The sequence below is a fragment of the Megascapheus bottae genome, chromosome X (genome assembly GCF_031878675.1).
Source record: "Megascapheus bottae isolate mThoBot1 chromosome X, mThoBot2.hap1, whole genome shotgun sequence".
Lineage (NCBI taxonomy): Eukaryota > Metazoa > Chordata > Mammalia > Rodentia > Geomyidae > Megascapheus > Megascapheus bottae.
Genome location: NC_143547.1, coordinates 25,865,959 through 25,885,641, shown reverse-complemented (window position 1 = coordinate 25,885,641; position 19,683 = coordinate 25,865,959). Strand labels below are relative to the sequence as shown.

At 38.4% G+C, this 19,683-nt stretch overlaps 1 protein-coding gene across 1 annotated transcript in view; it reads left to right on the top strand.

The window, feature by feature from the left end:
- Nucleotides 1–19,683, top strand: part of Maob (monoamine oxidase B) — an 88,881-nt gene that overhangs the window by 26,847 nt on the left and 42,351 nt on the right. The window contains exons 2-3 of the mRNA XM_090327227.1: nt 5,237–5,331; nt 7,318–7,455. Coding sequence (XP_090183353.1) covers nt 5,237–5,331; nt 7,318–7,455 — 233 coding nt within the window. The remainder of the gene's footprint in view (nt 1–5,236; nt 5,332–7,317; nt 7,456–19,683) is intronic.

Sequence of the window (19,683 nt, the reverse complement as noted above, 5' to 3'; positions counted from 1 at the left end):
GTTAACCAGTGAAATTGTTAAGTTTACACAGTGATGGTGTGATGGTTATCTGCTCTCAGCTTACATGAATTTCAATACTGATCCTGGCACTTGCTAGCTGTTTAACTTTGAACACAATACTTGGCCTTGATGTATATATCTGTTCATGCCATAGAGATGGTGGGAGGATAAACAAGTTCTGATATATTAAACAGAAGAAAAACTGGCACAGAGTTGGTGCCCCAAATGTTAGCTGTTTTCAATTGTGGCTTAACCTGCTCAGTGGTTTTTCTATTTCTGTGCTAACAATAACAAATAACAAATAACATCTGGATTTTACCTACAAATACCACTTTTCTTTCATGTATGTGGTTTCTAGTTGAGGATGTTTTTCTTCTAACAGGAGACCTTTTTGGGGTATATTTGTGTTAAATAGCTCAAAGAAAAATCACTCTCCTTGGAAACATCAAAGAATTTCAGTTCTTTGATCAGGAGGTCACTCACTTGGCTGTTAGAATTTCTGCATCAAGCCATTACTTTGTTAGGAGCAACCAAGGTGATGGGGACTACTTGCATGTTCTTTGCTTTTTTTTGGTTCTGAGGAAAAGGTTATGTTTCTTTTACCAGACTTTCAGATTAGTTATGCTTTGAGGTACTGCAAATTAATTCATTGTTAATTTTGGTTATAATGAATCTCTCCAACCCATTTTTGTAACTTTAAAGTAAGAAAAAAATCTTATGCCATATTTAAGTTCCCTCTTCTCTAACCATTGTGTGGTTTCAAGTCTCCCATAGTGTCTAACTCTGAGCATTTCAGATGTGGAGCAGAAATGCTAATAATGCTACTGATTTCAAGACTTTTAAAATAACTTGTAGATTCGATCATAATTTATATGATTATCACTGCAGTAAAACTTTTTCCAAATAAACTACTCAGAAAGACAAGTGGAATACTTTGCTGTTTTGTTTATGTCTTTTGAAACAGGGCCTCACTATGTTGTCTTGGCTGGCCTGAAACTCCTGATTGTCTTGCCTTTGCCTCCTGATATTTGCATAATTTAATGTGATTACTTTATTACTTTTGTGTGTACTATGCTATGATCTTTTGTTCAAGGACTTGTGAAGGACAGGTAGGGATTGATTCTAAAAATTCCAATAATTTTTTGGTGAAATATTGATTAATCTTGGAAATTAAACTCAAGTTTCATTAGCATTTTTAATGCCAGTACCAAGGCTTTATCTCAGATCCTGTGGCTTGAACTCAGGATCTGGGTGCTATCCCTTAGATCCTTTGCATAAGGCTGATATTTTACTGCTTGAGCCACAGCTCCACTTCTGGCATTCTAGTGGTTAATTGGCGATAAGAGTCTCATGGACCTTTCTGCCAGGCTGGCTTTGAACAGAGATCCTCATATCTCAGCTTCTTGAGTAGCTGGGATTTTAGGCCTGAGCCACTAGCTTCAGGCTAAGTTTCATTAGCTTTTGAGAAATACAGTAACTATAGCTTGCACTTTGTTTGTAAAAGTCAAATTTAAGAAAAAAACACTGATATTTAAAAATTCTTTTTAATTGTATTTTATTATTGGTGTAACATATACAGGGGTTACAGTTACATTCATCAGGTCGTGGGTACTTTAAGTCTTGAACATTAATACCCCTTCCCATGTTTTTCTCCCAGTTTCTCTCTCCCTATCCCCTCCTCCCCTCCCAATCATTTTATTTTTCCCCCTCTCTTCCCTATTTCAAATAAAAATTCCTATAATTAGATGCAGAGCAGATTATTTTAAGACCCTTTACAAGGATCTTTATATGGAGTTGTTTCTTTAGTTTCTTTATGGTCCAAAGGTGGCATTCAAAGCTCAGGTTCTGGGTGAAATGCTGCCTCTGTCACTTTACTATTTTTCTAATCTATAACAGGTCCCTGACTAAATTGCCTTTTTTCTTTTTTATAAATGAAGATAAAAATATACATTTTTCCATTTTGTGGTAAGGACAAAGCAGGCTTTGTAGGTGAAACATTGCAAACGGACCCAATGCTTTTGTGGTGAATGCTGTTGTTATCATGGATATGTCCATTAAAATACTGCTATTGTTGGATGAGAATGTGGCTTAGTGGTAGAGTGCTTGCCTAGAATGCATGAAGTCTTTGGTTCATTTCTTCAGTACCAGATAGAAGCTGGATGGTGCTGTGGCTCAAGTGGTAGAGTGATAGCTTTGAGCAAAAGAAGCTTGGGGACAGTGACCAGGCCCTGAGTTCAAGCCCCAGGACTGGCAAAAAAAAAAAACCTTTGCTATTTTATTATTCTGGAGAGCTACTGCATATTAAATGATGCCAATTATTTTTCCTTATATTTTTAGGGCAAATGTTTGTGCTACATTGTGGAGTTGTTTTTGTGGTAGTGTTATCTGCATTTGAAAACGCCCAGTCTTCTCAGAGACTGTATTATCAGATTTCATTCTTTTGTTTCTATAGCAAATGTGTTAAAAGACCCAAACAATCAACATAGAAAGGAACTCTTCCACAAGAACCCTTTTGTAGGCTAAGAGGCTCTGGAGAGTTGTTTGCATATTCTTTTTGTTTTTATTTTGTTGGTCATAGTGCCTGAACTTCTTTTGTTTGCACTCAAGGCTAAGGCTCTATTACTTTAAGTCACAGCTCCACTTCCAGTTTTTAGATGGTCAATTAAAGAATGTCACAGACTTTCTTGTGGGGGGAGGGGTGACATCAAACTGGGATCCTCAGATAAGCCCCCTGAGTAGCTATGATTACAGGCATGAGCCACCAGTGCCCAGCTGGTTTGCTTATTCTAGTAGAAGTCAAATCCTTGATCCCCATCCCTGAGAGATTTTCTTTACGGCCAGTTTCCTAGCTATCTTATCATCTCCTGACCACGTTCCAATTTCTTAGGTAACTCAACTTTCTTTTTCCAAAAGAAAGCAGTGACTCTCCTAAGCCACAAATATTAAGGCCAATAACTTTTGGAATCTATTTTTGTTCAGTAATGCTCAACAAACATTTTACTACCCCTCCTTCCCCAAGAGAACACCAGTGAAATAAATAGCAAGGACTTTCCAACAAGATATTCTAGCGTTGCACCATTTAAAGACAGTTTTGCAATTTTCTCTTTATAATGTTTTAAAGCACACAGCAGAGAGAACACTTTCATGGTTTGATAAGCACCTGGTTTGTTTTTTAATAACTACTTAGCTTTTCCATCAGATAGTAATGGGTAACTGCATTCACTAAAGGACAGTAGCTTTTGTGGAATCTAATATACTAGTGTCAATGAATGATGTTCTGTTTCCTTCTGCATCCTTTTGTTTAAACCTCACTGTGCTCCTGGGGTTTATCTAAACTTACTGATAACAGCTGTTACCATGGCTGCATGCTATTTCATTTGTTGAACTGATGTGAGATAGGAAAAATGTCATTGCATTGTCTGCCATCCTGCATTTAAACAGAAGAGTACCCCTATGCCTCACCATTATGAAGGTCCACGTAGGAAACAGAAGGTTTAAAAATCCATACCTTGTATTCTGAAATCTGGAATGTACAATTCTTGTGTGAAGGTGTGGCCTTTGGGATCATTCCTTTGGCCACCAACTGGAAACTTGGGCCCAGTTCCCTGGGGACTGGGATAAGGAAAATACATTAATTCAAATAATGAAATGTCAAATTAACCTCTCTGAAAATGGGTTTTCTTTGCAAAACACCTCAAGATGGTGACTGAAGGCTTGGCTCATATTTTATGTTTTAAAGATTCTTATCAACTCACAAAATTTAAGGGACCTTTCCAATCACCAATAAAGAGAAAATAGCGATGGAAATGTAATTTCTCTGTAGTAAGCATTGGGAGAGGCAATCACTTGTCTTGGATGGCCCCAAGAAAGGGTCAAGTGTCATGTTTTACACAAAGAAGATAGAGTGGAGCTGGTTTTGCAACCTCCTCCACATATGACCTTGGGTATTTAGTTATGCTATAGTATTGCTTTTCTATTTTCTTTGTGCCAGTCCTGGGGCTTGAACTCAGAGTCTGTGCACTGTCCTTGGACACTTTTTACTCAAGGCTAGCATTCGGCCAGTTGATCCACAGCACCATTTTAGCTTTTACTGTGTATGTGGTAAGGAGGAATTGAACCCAGGGCTTTGTGCATGCTAGGCAAGCACTCTACCACTAAGCCACATTCCCAGCCCTCTTTTTACTTTTGAAAGACAGCATGGAAGCTGTTTTTCATAGCAGCTTGAACTCAGGGCCTTGAACTCCCGTGGCTTGTTTGTTTGGCTTGGTGCTCTACCACTTGAGCCATGCTTCTCATTCCACTTTACTGATTATTTTGAAGATATGATGTCATATAATTTCTTGCCTGCTTGGTTCAAACCTCAGTCTTCTTGATCTCAGCCTCCTGAGTAGCTAAAATTTACAAATGTAAGCTACCAGTGCCCAGCATGAGGAGCCAATTTTGATGTCCTTGGTTTTGAACTTGTATGTCAAGTTCCAAATGTGCCAGAAATGAAATCCCTTTTGTTCACTTTCTGGAAATGTCTGTTGGTTGGACTCTGGAACTTTCCTGAGAAACCCTATCTAGCTCTCAGTTGAATGGTGCAGTAGGCCATGTGTAAGCCAATGAGAACTTTTCCCACTGGCTGTTATTGTGAGGAGCTTGTGTGTGATACCTGAAACATGTTTGATTCTGATGCTTTTTGTTTTCCCATTTCTTTCCTTTCCCTCCTTTCCTCCCTCCCTCCCTCCCTCCCTCCCTCCCTCTCTCCCTCCCTTCCTTCCTCCCTTCCTTTCTTGGTGCTAGTCTTGGGACTTGAAATTAGGGCCAGGAAGCTGTCCCTGAGTTGTTGTTGTTTTTTGTTTTTGTTTTGCTGAAGGCTAGTCCTCTACTACTCAAGCTACAGCTCTACTTCCTTCCAGCCTTTGGGTGACTAATAAGAGATAAGAGTCTCACAGACTTGGGGCCAGGAGTGTGGCTAGGGTCCAGTGCCTCTCTAGCATGCACAAAGACCTGGGTTCCATTCCTCATTACTGCACACATAGAAAAAGCCAGAAGTGGTGCTGTGGCTCAACTCGTAGAGCTCTAGCCTTGAGACCCAAGACCGGCAATAAAAAAGAGTCTCACAGACTTTTCTGCCTGGGCTGGATTTGAACTATGATCCTCAGATCTCAGCCTCCAGAGTAGTAGGATTACAGGCATGAGCCACAGGTGCCCAGCATGATCATAGTGTCTTAATGCTCTTTCTTCTCCATAGGAATGGCAGCAGCCAAACTTTTGCATGACTCTGGCTTGAACGTGGTGGTTCTGGAAGCCCGTGATAGAGTGGGAGGCAGAACTTATACTGTTCGGGTAAGGCACTACAGATGGAGAGGGGAAAATGGGCTGAAGCTGTCTTCTATTTTTAATGTTTTACTCCCCACCCAAGTCTTCAATTCCATTAAATTATTTCTGATTGGCTGAAAATTACTCTGAAAAAAATGAAATGAAAAATCTTCAATTCATCTAAAATTAAATGTTCAGTCTAAAAATTAAAAAGCTTAAGCAACTCAAAATGAATACCAGGAAACTAGGATATATGTTGTCATCGATGCATGGGGAAGGTCAAGTGGAAAGGAAGGGACAGACCAATGAAGACGGGAAGTGTGGATGAATACAGTGATCATATTCAATGTACTCGTGTGGAAATAGACCAGGTTAACTTTAGAGGATGGGTGGCTTTAGGAGAGATGGGAGAAGAGCCAAAGGAAGGTAACATTCAGCAAGTTGCATTGTACTCGTAAGCTGACTTATTGAATTAAAACCCCTTTTGTACATAACAACTTCAACATAAACAGGAAAAAAAACACTCTCTCTGATGGTTATTTGTTAAATTTTTTGTTCCTAGTGATGGAAGTTAGAACCTTACCCAGATCTTTCTATTCTTTGTTCTCCCCCCCCTTTTTTTGATTAATTGTTGGGCTTGAACTCTGGGTCTGGGTGTTGTCCCTGGATTCTTCAGCTCAAGGTTATTGTCCCCTAGCCCTTGACTCACTGCGCCACTCCAGTTTTCTAGTGGTTAACTGGAGATAAGAGTCTCACATACTTTAGTGCCCGGGTAGCTTTGAACTGTAATCCTCAAATCTCAGCCTCTTTTTTAATGGTCTTCTCATTCATAATATTTGGCACTGTAGAATTAGGACCAAGACGGAGGAAATGTGGATAATATTTGTGTATATGTGCATGGATACACATGTATGAACTAGGAAGAAAAACTATCACAAGTCCTTGTACTTTCTAATTCTAATTTTGAGGCTTCTCTAGCCCAACATAACCATTTTAGCCGGAGAATTTGATCTATTTTGTGAAAGGGTCTGCCTCGGTTTAATTTTTATTATTTTAAATCAGTCATAATAAATGTATGGAGTATGATGTGTTTTGTTTACAAGGTGGGACGATGAATTCAAGAAAATCTATCACTTCATTTAATGTGTTTTGAGACATTTAACGTGTTTTGAGACAATGCACCCAAACTTTACTTAGTTTTTTTTTAAATTTATGGCATATTATTACTGACCAGGTTACCTGTTGTACAATAAACCTCAAAGTTATTGGTCCTTTGTGACTGAAACTCTGTACCTTGAACAATAACTGTCCATTCCTTCAGTACCTACTCCCCTCATCATTCTATTTGACTTTTATGAGGTCAACTTCTGTTTTAAATTCCACAGATAATTGAGATCATGTGGTATTTGTCTTTTTGAGCCTGATTTACTTTGCTTACTATTATGAGCTTCCAGGTTCATTCATGTTGTCCCAAATAACAATTTTCTTCTTTCGAAAGGCTGAATAGTATTTTATTAGACATATATTTATATATATATATCACATTTTCTTTATCCATACAAACTTGTGTTCTTTTTCAAAAGGAGGTGAGTGTGAATCTACACAATAAACAAGCAAATCCTTGACTTTTATTCAGAGACATGGTTCTGACCTTAGTTAGGTAACCTAGTTCTTCTGGGACAGAAGAGATCTGGAGCCTTTCTATTCATTTCTAATTCAAAGATTGCCCTTTTATTGTTAGAAATGATGTGTATTCAAAATCAGATTAAGTATTAATTAAGAAGAGAAGTCATCTCAAAGGTTCAGGTATGACCAAATAATCTCTGGTGCTATTTTTTAAATGTATGAGTCAGCAAGTGACATTTTTTTATCTTTTGGCTAGTGAGCCTTCATACTAAGTAAGGGGACTTTAGCTTCACCTTGGATGGACCAATAACTTGTGCAATATCAATTTGCTTATGTAAGGAGTGTTTTCATAAACATTTGTTCCAAATTTTTCCTATGGGAACACAGAACCAAAAGGTTAAATATGTGGACCTTGGAGGATCTTATATTGGGCCAACCCAGAATCGTATCTTAAGACTGGCCAAGGATCTAGGATTGGAAACCTACAAAGTAAATGAAGTTGAACGCCTGATCCACCATGTAAAGGTAAGCCCAGGCCAGACTGCAGGATTTCAGCCACTCTGAGAATTTATTCATAGATGACGCTTCTAATATGCTTCCTTATTTTTGAGACCCTGGGATTTGAACTCAGGGTCTTCTTGCTAGGTATGTACTCTTCCACTTTAACCACAATTCCAGCCTTGAGGTAGCACTCTTAAATCTCGTTTGAAAGGTTAGTAATAAAATAATATTCATTTGGTAAAATATTTTAATGAATTCAGCAGAAAAAAACATTTGTGGTGTATTTATTAAATGTTTCTACTTAAATACCTGTAATATTTTAATTTTATATAAAAGTCTGTGTTGCCCTATACTTTATATTATAAAGATTATTGGTGATGCAATTCAGGGAATATTTAAAAATTTTATCATCATGTCCCATACGTCATTCAATGTTACTTATTTATCTTTGGACATGGACATAAATGTGGTTGGGGTTTCAAAACCCATCTTTTCCAAGGAACATTCCATTGTTCTCACCACTATTTCTATGAATGTACGGCTCTCTCATTCATGATCACGTGATGTCTCCATGATCCCTAAGCTCATTCATATCTCACAGCTTATGACTTGTTTCTTCCCTTTTCTCTATATCAACCTGAGTTGAAACTTACCTCTTCGTTTTCATTTTGCTCAAACTACCTAGCATTTGTTTGTAGTATACATGACTAAAGTTTTACATAATAGGTGCCTTTGAACTGAGAAACACTATCAGTTCAGAATTAAGTACCAGACATCCTACTGACCCCATAGACCAAAGCATTCTGAGGATTGCTCATTGGTCACATTGTCTCCAGAAGTCCAGTGTCCCATCATGTTGCTTTTCACCTCTTATCTCTCCCTGTTCTCTTTTTTCCTTTGGTCTTCACTTTGGTCCAAAAACTAACTTATGTTCTCTGACAGAGGGTGACCTATTCTTGGAAATCCTCAGAAGGGCTAGCAGAGTTTTGTTCTTTTTGAGACAAAATCTTACTTTGTAAGCTAGGCTTGCCTGGAGTTCGCTATGTAGCTCAGGCTAGCCTTTAAACTTGTGATTTTCCTGCCTCAGTCTTCTGTGTATTGAGATTACAGGTATGTACTACAATGGCCAGTTATGATGGAGGTTTTGAGTTTTTATCTTCTCTTTTCCTCACTTATTCATTTAAATGAGAATAAGAAGTATAGAGACATACTTCTCACAGGTAGAAATCATTTCATAGAGAACAGAAGAGGGACTAGGACTCAGTGATAGAGTATTTTGCATAGGTGAGGTCCTGGGTACAGATGCCAGTACAATCAAACAACAAAGCAGAACAACAACAACAAAAAACTCACAACTGTCTTTTGGTTAACATAAAGAATTTTAACATATTTCTATTTGTGAGTGATACTATCATAAAGGACAAATAAAAAACTATATACATCATTTAATACAACAAGAAGTAAGCAACTACTTAATTTGTCATAATGGAAAGATTTCCTTTAGTAATACATGTATGTTTTGATTGTCTTTCAGATTTCGTTTTTATAAGCCTTTTTTTAGCCAGACACCAGTGGCTTATTCTTGTAATCCTAGCTACTCTGGGGATGGAGATCTGAGGATTGCAATTCAAACCAACCTGGGCGGGAAAGTCTGTGAGACTCTTATCTCCTGTTAACCATTAAAAACAGGAAGTCAAACTGTGGTTCAAATAGTAAAGCACTAGCCTTAACCAAAAAAAAGCTAAGGAAAAGAACCTAACAGGCTATTTATCAAGAACTGATGGTTGTTCTTCAACAAATAACAATATTATCCTGTTATATTCTCATCTAATTCATCTATCATTTTAATGCCAGTCCTGGGGCTTGAACTCAAGGCCAGCGCTTTACCATTTGAACAGCAGTTTCTCTAGAGATGACTAGAGTTTCTATCTGCTTCTCTGTTGGCCGAGCATATGCATTGATTATTGTCAAGTGAAAGCCATGTCTAAGAGGCCTGGCTTTATCTTCATGATCTTACTGTTGCCAGAAAGCCCTTGTTTGAGAGAGATGTCAGGTTATCAGTTGTGGAAACCTTATTACACTTAAATGATATTTCACAGTGGTTGTTTTCTTCAGCTCTTTCCAGTGATCAATATGCAGCTAAGAAGATATAAGTAATTAAGCAGTAAGTAGCACTAACCTAATAAAGGGTAAATTTGTAAAGATGCTCTTTATAAACTATAAAATAAATATTAATGCTTTTTAATTATTACTACAGTAAAGCATGATTGTAAAAAATACAATTAGAGCTGGGCTCAGTGGTTCACGTCTATACACCTGGCTACTCAGGAGACTGAGATCTAAGGATCTAGTTCAAAGGCAACCCAGGCACCAAAGTCCTCGAGACTCTCTCCAATTAACCACCAGAAAACAGGAAGTGGTGCTGTGGCTCAAGGGATAGGGCAGTAGCCTTGAGCTGAAGAGCTTAGGGATAGCGCCCAGGCCCAGAGTTCAAGCCCTACAACAGACAAAAAATATAATTTGAAAATATGGGGAAAGGAAAATACTTTTTAAAACCATCAAATACTCTATCTTAAGAAAATTATCCTTAATTTCTTGTCCAACAGTGTTACCCCCTCCTTTGTTTTTTCTCCCATTTTTCCCTCCTATGAATCCTTCCCTGCAAGCTATAAAGTTAATTTCCAACAAAAAAGAAAATCATCCTTAAATATTCTTCTGGTTCCCAGATTTTCATAATCCAGGGTTGCTCTCATCTGACCTCTGCTGGAAGAAATGGGAAATATTGGTGTGTTTACAAGTGGCCTTATGCAGATTGCAGATGTATATGTGTTCCATCTAGCAACATAACTCTCACTACTGAGAGAACTGAAACACAATGACTCTATGAAGCAAAGGTTTTTGTTATCTTGACAAAGATACTGATTTGACCTCCTGTGGTTCTATCTAATTAAGTCTACACAATAATAAAAATTGATAAATAGCTTACAGTCAAGAAGTCTACCCCAACTAAATTCTTATTCTCTACCTTCAGAACTTCTATGTCTTTGAACATAGGTCATTAAAAAATGTTGTTGGTCATGGGCTTGGGTGCTGTCCATGAGCTCCTCAGCTCAAGGCTAATGCTCTACCACTTACGCTATAGTGCCACTTCGGGGTTTCTGAAGAGGCTCGTGGAATTTTCTGCCCAGGCTGGCTTAGAATCACAGTCCGTAGATCTCAGCCTTCTGAGTAGCGAGGATTATAGGTGTGAACCTGGCAATTTGTGTTATTTTTAACCTATAAAAATCACTTCTTGGGCCAGGAGTTTGGCCTAGTGGTAGAATGTTCGCCTAGCATGCATGAAGTCCTGGGTTTGATACCTGGTACCACATATATAGAAAAAGCCTGAAGTGGCAGCATGGCTCAAGTGGCAGAGCAATAGCTGAGCAAAATAATATCCAAGGACAGTGCCCAGGCCCTGAGTTCAGGCCCCAGAACTGGCAAATAAAAAGCACTAATGATGGCTGTGTCTATTTCAAGAATTCTTGACAAGAGCCATTTCATTATCACCATGTGAAAAATGTACTTCATGTAAACTAGATAGTTAATTTGATTTTCTCATGAACTTGTGTGTATTTCTAAATCTCAATTTTAAGAGTATCAAGTATGCTGCTTGCCATATTTCAGATCCTTTGTTCAAATCAGAGAACTGTTTTAAATATTTTATGTGATTCTTAATGGAGGGTAGATTTTTCTCTTTATTATTATCTCTAAATAGTTGTACTATGGAGCTGCCATTTAATGAAGCAGTTTATGGATACAATATATCTTGATATGTACAGCCTTAATAGTACTAGGCTTAGGAGCATGGGTATGCCCATTGATATTTATTAATTTGTTTACTTCAGCAGTGGAATTTGAACCCAGAGCCCTGCATATACTCAACAAATGCTCTACCACTAACAGCCACATTCTCAACTCTTTATTGGCTAATACTGAAACTGATGAAATAGAATTACTCAAGAGAGAAAAGGAACCTTTGGTATCTGGAAACCTGATAGTTGTAGAGCAAATGGTACTTTTAGATGCAGTGTGTTTGTGTGGCCCCATAATAATAGGCATTCATAAACCTTTGGAGTTTTGCCAGGAATAGGTTTCTATCCTCTCTGAATTCATAAATTCTTATCTAACTATTGAGAGGCATTCATTTTTAGTGCCATTCTAGATCTGTTTCAAGTTGTTGAAATATAGTTCTTCAAAGACAACTTTTGTGATAAAAATGTGATTCCAAATGATATTGAGATTTAATTAATGGGAAGATCAGTGAGAAAATTCATCATTTCAGCTTAAATTTATATAATATTTTGTGCTAACACCAAGGCTTGAACTTGGAGAGATAAGAGTTTCTCCAACATTTCTGCCCAGAATGGCTTCAAACCATGATCCTCAGAATCTTAAATCCTTACCTCTAATTATTATTAGGCAGCCATTAAAGTTGTTTTGCTAATTTCTGCTTATAGTTCACAAGGCAGTGTTCTGCTGAATCTCCCTGTCTAAACTGTCTCAATATAGGAGAATTAAAACAAAATTAAGAGCAGAAATACTAGCTGAACACTCATGGTGCTTGCCTGTAATTCTATCTACTAAAAAATCTAAGCAACTCTGGGCCACGAGTTTGGCCTAGTGGTAAAGTGCTTTACTAGCATGCACAAAGACCTGGGTTCCATTCCTCGGTACCACATGCATAGAAAGAAAGCTGGAAGTAGTGCTGTGGCTCAAGTGGTAGAGCTCTAGCCTTAGAAAGTCCAAGGACAGTGTTCAGGCCCTAAGCTCAAGCCCAGGACTGGCTAACAAAACTCTAAGCATCTCTAGCTACTCAGAGATCTGAGGATCAGGGATCTAAGGATTTGGATTCAAAGCCATCCCCCAACTAATGAACAAAAAGCTGGAAGTAGAGGTTTTGGCTTAAGTGGTAGAACACCAGGTTTGCATGGTGTTCTAAACAAGGGTGCAAGGCCCTTAGTTCAAATCTGAAGTATAAAAACAGAAATATTAAGAAATAAGCAGTCAAATCATTCTTGAATTTAGCAAACAGAAATCATTCTGTTGTATAAGAGCTTGGCAACTCTCAGAGTTCAGTAGGCCAGAAATGTCTGGGCTTATGACTCTTCATATCTCCTCCTCCACCTTCTATATCTCCAATCCCATTAATCTAGGGAAGCCTGAACCAAAGTCCAGACTGCACTTGCTTTTCCATGATGAAAGAAGTCTCCAGGAACAGGTTAGATAACTTCTTATATTTCATCCAGGGACAGTTCATAAGTTCTTATGAACTTTATAGGTGCCGTGGCAAGCTTACTTACTCTGAGAATACGGTCAATTTGAGGTGAGCATGATGTTGAGCCTAGTTTTCCACTCCCACTCCATGACAGTATTTATCTGTTGGAAACAAATATGTCTTATTATCATGAGAGATTTTTGCCAAGATTAAAAACAATGTGTTGAATACTAATTTACTCTTCAGTGAGAGGAATCCATTTGTCTAGGGATCACTCTGCAGCTTATGCCGTTATTTTGGAAAGCAAAATGATCATTTGTGTTCTTTAGAGAATACAGGTAGCTCTTCAGCCTGTAATAATTTACTGAGAATTATGTCTTTAATGATTCGTTTTGGAACAATATTGGGGAATATGTGATGTAAGCATTCATTTGGAACTTAAATATGGTAAAGCCAGTAAACAACTTTCTGTACATACATTTGGATAGACTTGAGTAGAATTTGAAAGAAATTATTCTTTGAGAAGAAAAAGAACATGTAGAGGGATCGGGAGGGTAAAACTGGGAGAAAATGAGGAAAGAGATGATACTATTCAAAATGATATGTACTCATTATAAGACTTATGTAACTATAACTTCTCTGTATATCACCTTCACAATAACAAGTTTTTGTCTGTTGTGGGGTCTTGAACTCTGAGCCTGGGCACTGTTCCTGAGCTCTTCATCTCAAGGCTAGTGTTCTACCCCTTGAGTCACAGCTCCACGTCTGCTTTTTTGATGGTTAATTGGAGATGAGTCTTACAGGCTTTCGTGCCCAGGCTAGCTTTGAACTACTATCCTCAGATCACAGCCTCCTGAGTAGCTAATATTACATGTTCAGCTACCATTTCTATTTCTTATTCTTTCCTCTCTTTTTGCTTTCTTTTTTTTGTTATTTTGTTCCTCCCACTATCAGTCATCTATTTGTTTTTTTTCCAACCATAGCAACAATCCTTCCATCTATTCTATCTTGTAGTTCTTTATACACAGGTCTGAAATGTCTTACACTGAATGGTTTGGATTGTTTTTCCTAACCTAGATTTGAGGCAATTTATTGTTTTATTTTTCTTTGTACTTTTTGTGCTGTTAGAACTTTTTATAAAGGATTTCTCTCAAGTTTATTTTTATGAATGTAATGAGACACAGACTTTGGAGAGCTTGTGATTAGTGAGAAGAGGTCAGGCTCTCTGTCTCCAGCAAAACTTTATGCCTCTCACCTGTCTAGGCAGCAGTCTCCTGGGTTACAGATCCATTAACAATAACCAAATGACTTCCAGCCAGGCTTAGTGACTGAGCTTAGATCCTTTGAGTTTAGGCAGTCTAGATCCCTAAGCAGCTGCTCTAACATAGAACCTCAAAGGCTCTTATCCTGGTATTATTGGGCTGCATAATTTCCAAATTTATCTGTCTTTGTCTCCCTCCATCATATCCATATCATCATCATCATCATCATCATCATCATCATCATCATCACCACCACCATCTCATTATCACCATCATTGACCTTTTCTTGATCTGGCTTATGTTATTTTTTGATTTTGAGTCTTGATTTCTCTATCAAGAAAAAGGAATATTTTCACTAAAACCCATTTAGTGCTTTGAAGTTTCAAAGAAAAAAGATATTAACAGAAGGGAGACTGAACAGCCTAAGGACATCTTTATAGAAAGGATAGTCTAATTTTCTTTTTGAAAATACACTTTTCTAATAGGCTGCAGGGGTTCTATCAAAGAATTCAATGAAGACACGCTATCAACTTATACATTGACATGTTGAATTGAAACTACATTGTACAATTACTTACGGATAAGAAAAATACAAATTAAAAAAGAGACACAAGGTAGGATAAAGCTTTTCAAATTCATTTCCAAAGAGAGGGCTATAAACTCATCCTGATAATATTTATGCAAGCTCTTTGGACACTGAACAGGGAGTCCTCCTCTCTAAATCCAATTTTCTCTTCTTTGTTTGTGCCTAGTATTGAGTAGACTAGGAGATTAATATTTGGCTGTAGTCAAACACACATGGTCAAGCAAATTGGCCAAAGACATTTTAGAAAAGAAAATAACATGCTCTCTTCTCGTTAGGTTACTTTCTGAATTTCCTTCCACTCTACTTGAATTTCTTTAGATTTTGGGATATAGGACAGTGTTGTGGTTATGAGTAGGCCAATAGATATCCTATCCTTAGATATGAAAAAGTAGCATATCAATACTCTTATAGAGCTAAGTTTAGAGAATTTAGATATATTTAACTTTTTCTTCTTTGCCATATGCAAGAAATCTGGGAAAACTCAAATGGCTTAAGGATAGTACTGTTCAAGAGAAATACATAGAGTTCATATAAATCTTTGCAAATTTCCCAGAAAAAAATGTTAAAAGGTGAAAAATAAGAGATAAAATTCATTTTTCATAGTACATCTTCTTGAATCCAAGTGATTAATTCTATGTTTTGTATTTTTTTTTGGTCTGTGGTGGGGCTTGAACTCTGGGCCTAGGAGATGTCCCTGAGTTCTTCAGCTCAAGGTTATTGCCCTAGCCCTTGAGCCACAGCACCACTTCCAGTTTTCTGGTGGTTAATTGGAGATAAGAGCCTCATGGACTTTAGTGTTCAGGCTGGCTTTGAACCTCAATTCTCAGATCTCAGCCTCCTGAATAGCTAGGATTACAGGCATGGTCACCGCATGCCTGACTATCTCTGTAATTTAATGCATGAGAGCCTGAGCATGTTGGGACTAAAACCAGCTCAGAAAGTGGGCTATCCATCCATGGCGACTATGTTAAACACAGCCTACAGAAGTGCCCAGAAATGTTCAGTAAGTGAGGAGGTATAGAGAAGTCAGGCTTTCTTTAGTGGAAGCACTGTATTTACTCATTCCCTCTTTCTGTACACATGTTCTACACCAAATTCTAAGCAAAGTTTCTCCAGAGTAACATGGAAGACTTTATGCATGACAGTTACTGTCTCCTTTTTCTCCATTTTAAGTTGACATACACTTTAAGGCGGTTGCTATGAACACCTTCTAATCATGGAAAAAAACACAATTCATAATTACCTAAAACATGTACCTATAGGCAAACATGCACTAGAATTTAACCATTGCAATGACTGACATCTTTAAAATATTAATATATTCAAAGTACAATTCTAAGCATTTTATGTTCATTAACACACTAACATTGAAAAGCTTGATGGTTAAAATCTTTCCTTTGCAAATAAGGGCGTTGATGCATAAAGCACTGATCATGTCTTGCTCCAGATTGCTGAGTTGGTAAAGGATAGAGTAGCCACTGTCACCCTGATCCATTCCATTCCATAGCCCAGGGATTTTTCACTCAGCTGAGTTACTGACATACATGGAATAAACAAAGACTCTGGGGATACAAACAGGTGAGAGTGCTGAGGGCTAAACTGTGGGTGAAGTTCCTAACCTTTTCCTTTCTGGTCAAGGTCTTGCTTCCTAATGTTGACTTTTTCTGCCTTGTGCCCAATCACTGATTTAATTTTTTTCCAGATTTGACTTCTTAAGACTTCTCAGGTTTCCTCATGGAATTACAAGCTCCTAGGATTCTATTGGGAACATGGATGCCAATTTCAATATAATAAAGGTGATGGGATCTTTAAGAGGTGTGGCTTAGTGACAGGCTATTAGGTCATTGGAGGTGCCACCCTTTGAAGAGATTGAGGTGGTTCTCATGATACTCTGGTTAGTTTACTTGAGGATTGCTGTCAGCAATACTGACAGGAGCCAGTGGATTACACCTGTAATCCTAACTACTCACGTGGATGAGATCTGAAAAATAAAGGTTCAAAACCAGCCTCGGGAAGGAAAGTCCATGAGACTCTCCAACCATGCACCAGAAAACTGGAAGTGGTACTGTGGCTCAAAGTGGTAGAGCACTAGCTTTGTGCACAAAGAACTCAGGGACATTCCCATGCTCCATGTTCAAGCCCCATGAACAACAAAAATAATCAATCAATCAATCAATAAGACAGAAATACTGGCCCTTCCCCACTCTCTTTGGCTTCCTGTTCTGCCCTTCGATCTCTTCCTTCTCAATGTGCCATCTTCCATGATATAATATAGATAGGGAAGCCCTTGCCAGATCTGAGCAAATGCCAGTAATATATTCTTAAACCTTCAAAATTGAGCGTTAAAACAAAAACATAATGCCTGGGCCTTGAGTTTGGCCTCATGGTAGAGGTGCTTGCCTAGCATCCACAAAGACCCAGGTTCAATTCCTTGGTACCACATACATAGAAAAAGCCAGATGTGGTGCTGTGGTGCAATTGGAGGAACAGCAGCCTTGAAAAAATGCAAGGACAGTGCCCATGCCCTGAGTTCAAGCCCCAGGACTGGCGAAAACAAAAAGGAAAAAATCAGAATAGCTTCAGATATTTTGTTATAATAGCCAAAACCACACTAATACACCATTGAACTATTTCATTTCATTCTTGATGTAGGAATTAGAAAAGTATTTAAGCTGCCTTTTCTGGTGAGAATGATGGAACTCTTTGTTACATGAGATAAATATAGGCATAGAGGGCTACATATGCATCAGATTGATTTTACTGCTTCAATTATAAAGGGTAAATATATTAAGATTAGAGAAAGAATTTTTATGTATAATACTCTGCTTAGGTGGGAATGCAAAGATAAAATTATATATCTAAGAGTGATTTGTGTGGGGCTGATATTATGGCAGTTGAAGAACACCATTATGATACCTAATGACAATGATCCTCTGGATTAGAAAGGATGCAAAACCATCTAAAAACAACAGGTTGTTTTGAAGCTGACTCTGCTCTTTCTAAGGTCAGAGTAATTGTTCTGCTGCTATTTTAGGGGGCTTAATATGTCTCTCTGACTGATTCCAGGCATTTCTCCAAGAGTCTTGTTTGCATCTTTATCTATCTAGACTGGAGCAAAGATTTCTTGACTGTAGAAGTCTGGGAGAGAAAAAAAAAGAAATAGTATAAAAGAAATTTGGAGAATGGATAGAATTCAGTCTTTATCATGGTTTATAAATCCTGAAATGGTCTATTCTTCCCAATCTCCTGATATAGCTCTATCTAGTCACTGTGGCTTCCTGTTAATGGCTAACCTCTGACATTTGCACTCTGAGGCACGTTCAGTTTGGCTTGTGCATATTCCTTGGCTCTCACAGAGAGAAAGAAGTGGGTTTGACTCTCCTGCCCTTCGGATCCCTTTGAATCCTGATCATTGCTTTGGCCGAGAGAATATGATAGAAGTACTAATGTTCCAGTTCGGGGATCAAGCCTTAAGAAATTAGCAGGGTCTACTTCTCTCTTGGAGCAGGCTCAATCTTAAGAGTCTTGAATTACAAAGACTGGAAAGAAATCTAAATATCCTGATAGCACCAGGTTGGAGAGGCCACATAAAAAAATTCTGGTCACCTGTCCAGGTAAACACAATCTTTTGGCCCGCACTTTTTAGGTGTGAAACTTGGGGGTGAACACATACAGCTTGTCCAGACTACTTCGTCCTTCAAAGGACCCCAGCTCCTGATGCTATTTGAACAACTCAAGCAAAAATTGCCAAGCTAAAGCTGGTCAACCCACACAGATCTGTGAGAGAAAACAAGATGGGATTTGGAACTAGTTCATGGTGGATTATTTCTTTATGCAGCAACAGAGAGCCAAAACTCCACTTAGAATATTCTTTCTGAGGTCTTAATTCAAATACAGCCTCCTCAAAAAGGAAGAGTAGATCAATCTTTAAGGTATAGCCCCTTGCCAACCTGGTATTCTCGTTTCTAATTTAGCTCCCTTTTAAATGGACAATCTGAAAGATACAATATTTAGTGCATCTGTAATAATATGTAACGTGATCCTAGGCTTAGAACCTATAGGATCTTCATTAAACTCTCCAATTATTGACTATGTGATTCTAGGTAAGTTGCTTAACTTTTTTGTGCCACTGTTCCTTAGTTTAAAAAATGAAGAATAACAACACTTTCCTCATGGGATAGTTAAGAAAGATAAATGAATTTGATATCTAAAAATCCTTGAAAGCACGACAGTATACAGAGAGTATTTTGAAACTGTTCATTATAATGATGGTGATGGTGATGATACTAATTATGGTATTTGTTATGCTAGTTTGGGGTCTCAAGTGTCCCCAGAAGGCTGGCTTCATTGTTTTGAGGCTGTGGTGACACAACATCATGTCATACAGAAAAGTTGTTCACTTTGTAGTAACCAGCAATCAGAGAACCAGCAAGGAAGGGCTTGGGAACAAGATACACCCTTCCAGGGCCATCATTCTGTTTGTCTTTCTTTGTTTTTCTTTTCTTTTCCCTCCCCCTCTACCCCCCTCCCTCCCTCCCTCCCTCCCTCCCTCCCTCCCTCCCTCCCTCCCTCCCTCCCTCCCTCCCTCCCTCCCTTCCTTCCTTCCTTCCTTCCTTCCTTCCTTCCTTCCTTCCCTCCTTCTTTCCTTCCTTCCTTCTTTCCTTTCTTTCCTTCTATTTTTCTTGCCAGGCTTGGGGCTTGAACCTAGGGTCTGGGTACTGTCTCTGAGCTTCTTTTGCTCAAGGCTAGCACTCTACCACTTGAGCCACAGCGCCACTTCTGGCTTTTCCTGTGTATGTGATACTGAACAGCTGAATCCATGCTAGGGAAGTGCTCTACTGCTAAGCCACATTCCCATCCCACTTGCTTCTTCCATCAAGGTCCCACTTCCTAAATTTCCAAGAGGTGGAAATACCATCAAATTTTGATTGAGCAATGAATTAATCCATTGATGAATCAGAGCACTTATGATCCAATCATGCCCTGAATCTTGCTGCATTAAGAACCAAGCTCTCAGTACTTAATCCTTTTGGGGGGAATATTTTATGTCCAAAACCATGAAAAACTTTAAGAGGTGAGGCCTACTTGTAGAAGGCACGCATTTGAAAAGGATAGTGGAGCTGGGTGCCAGTGGCTCACACCTGTAA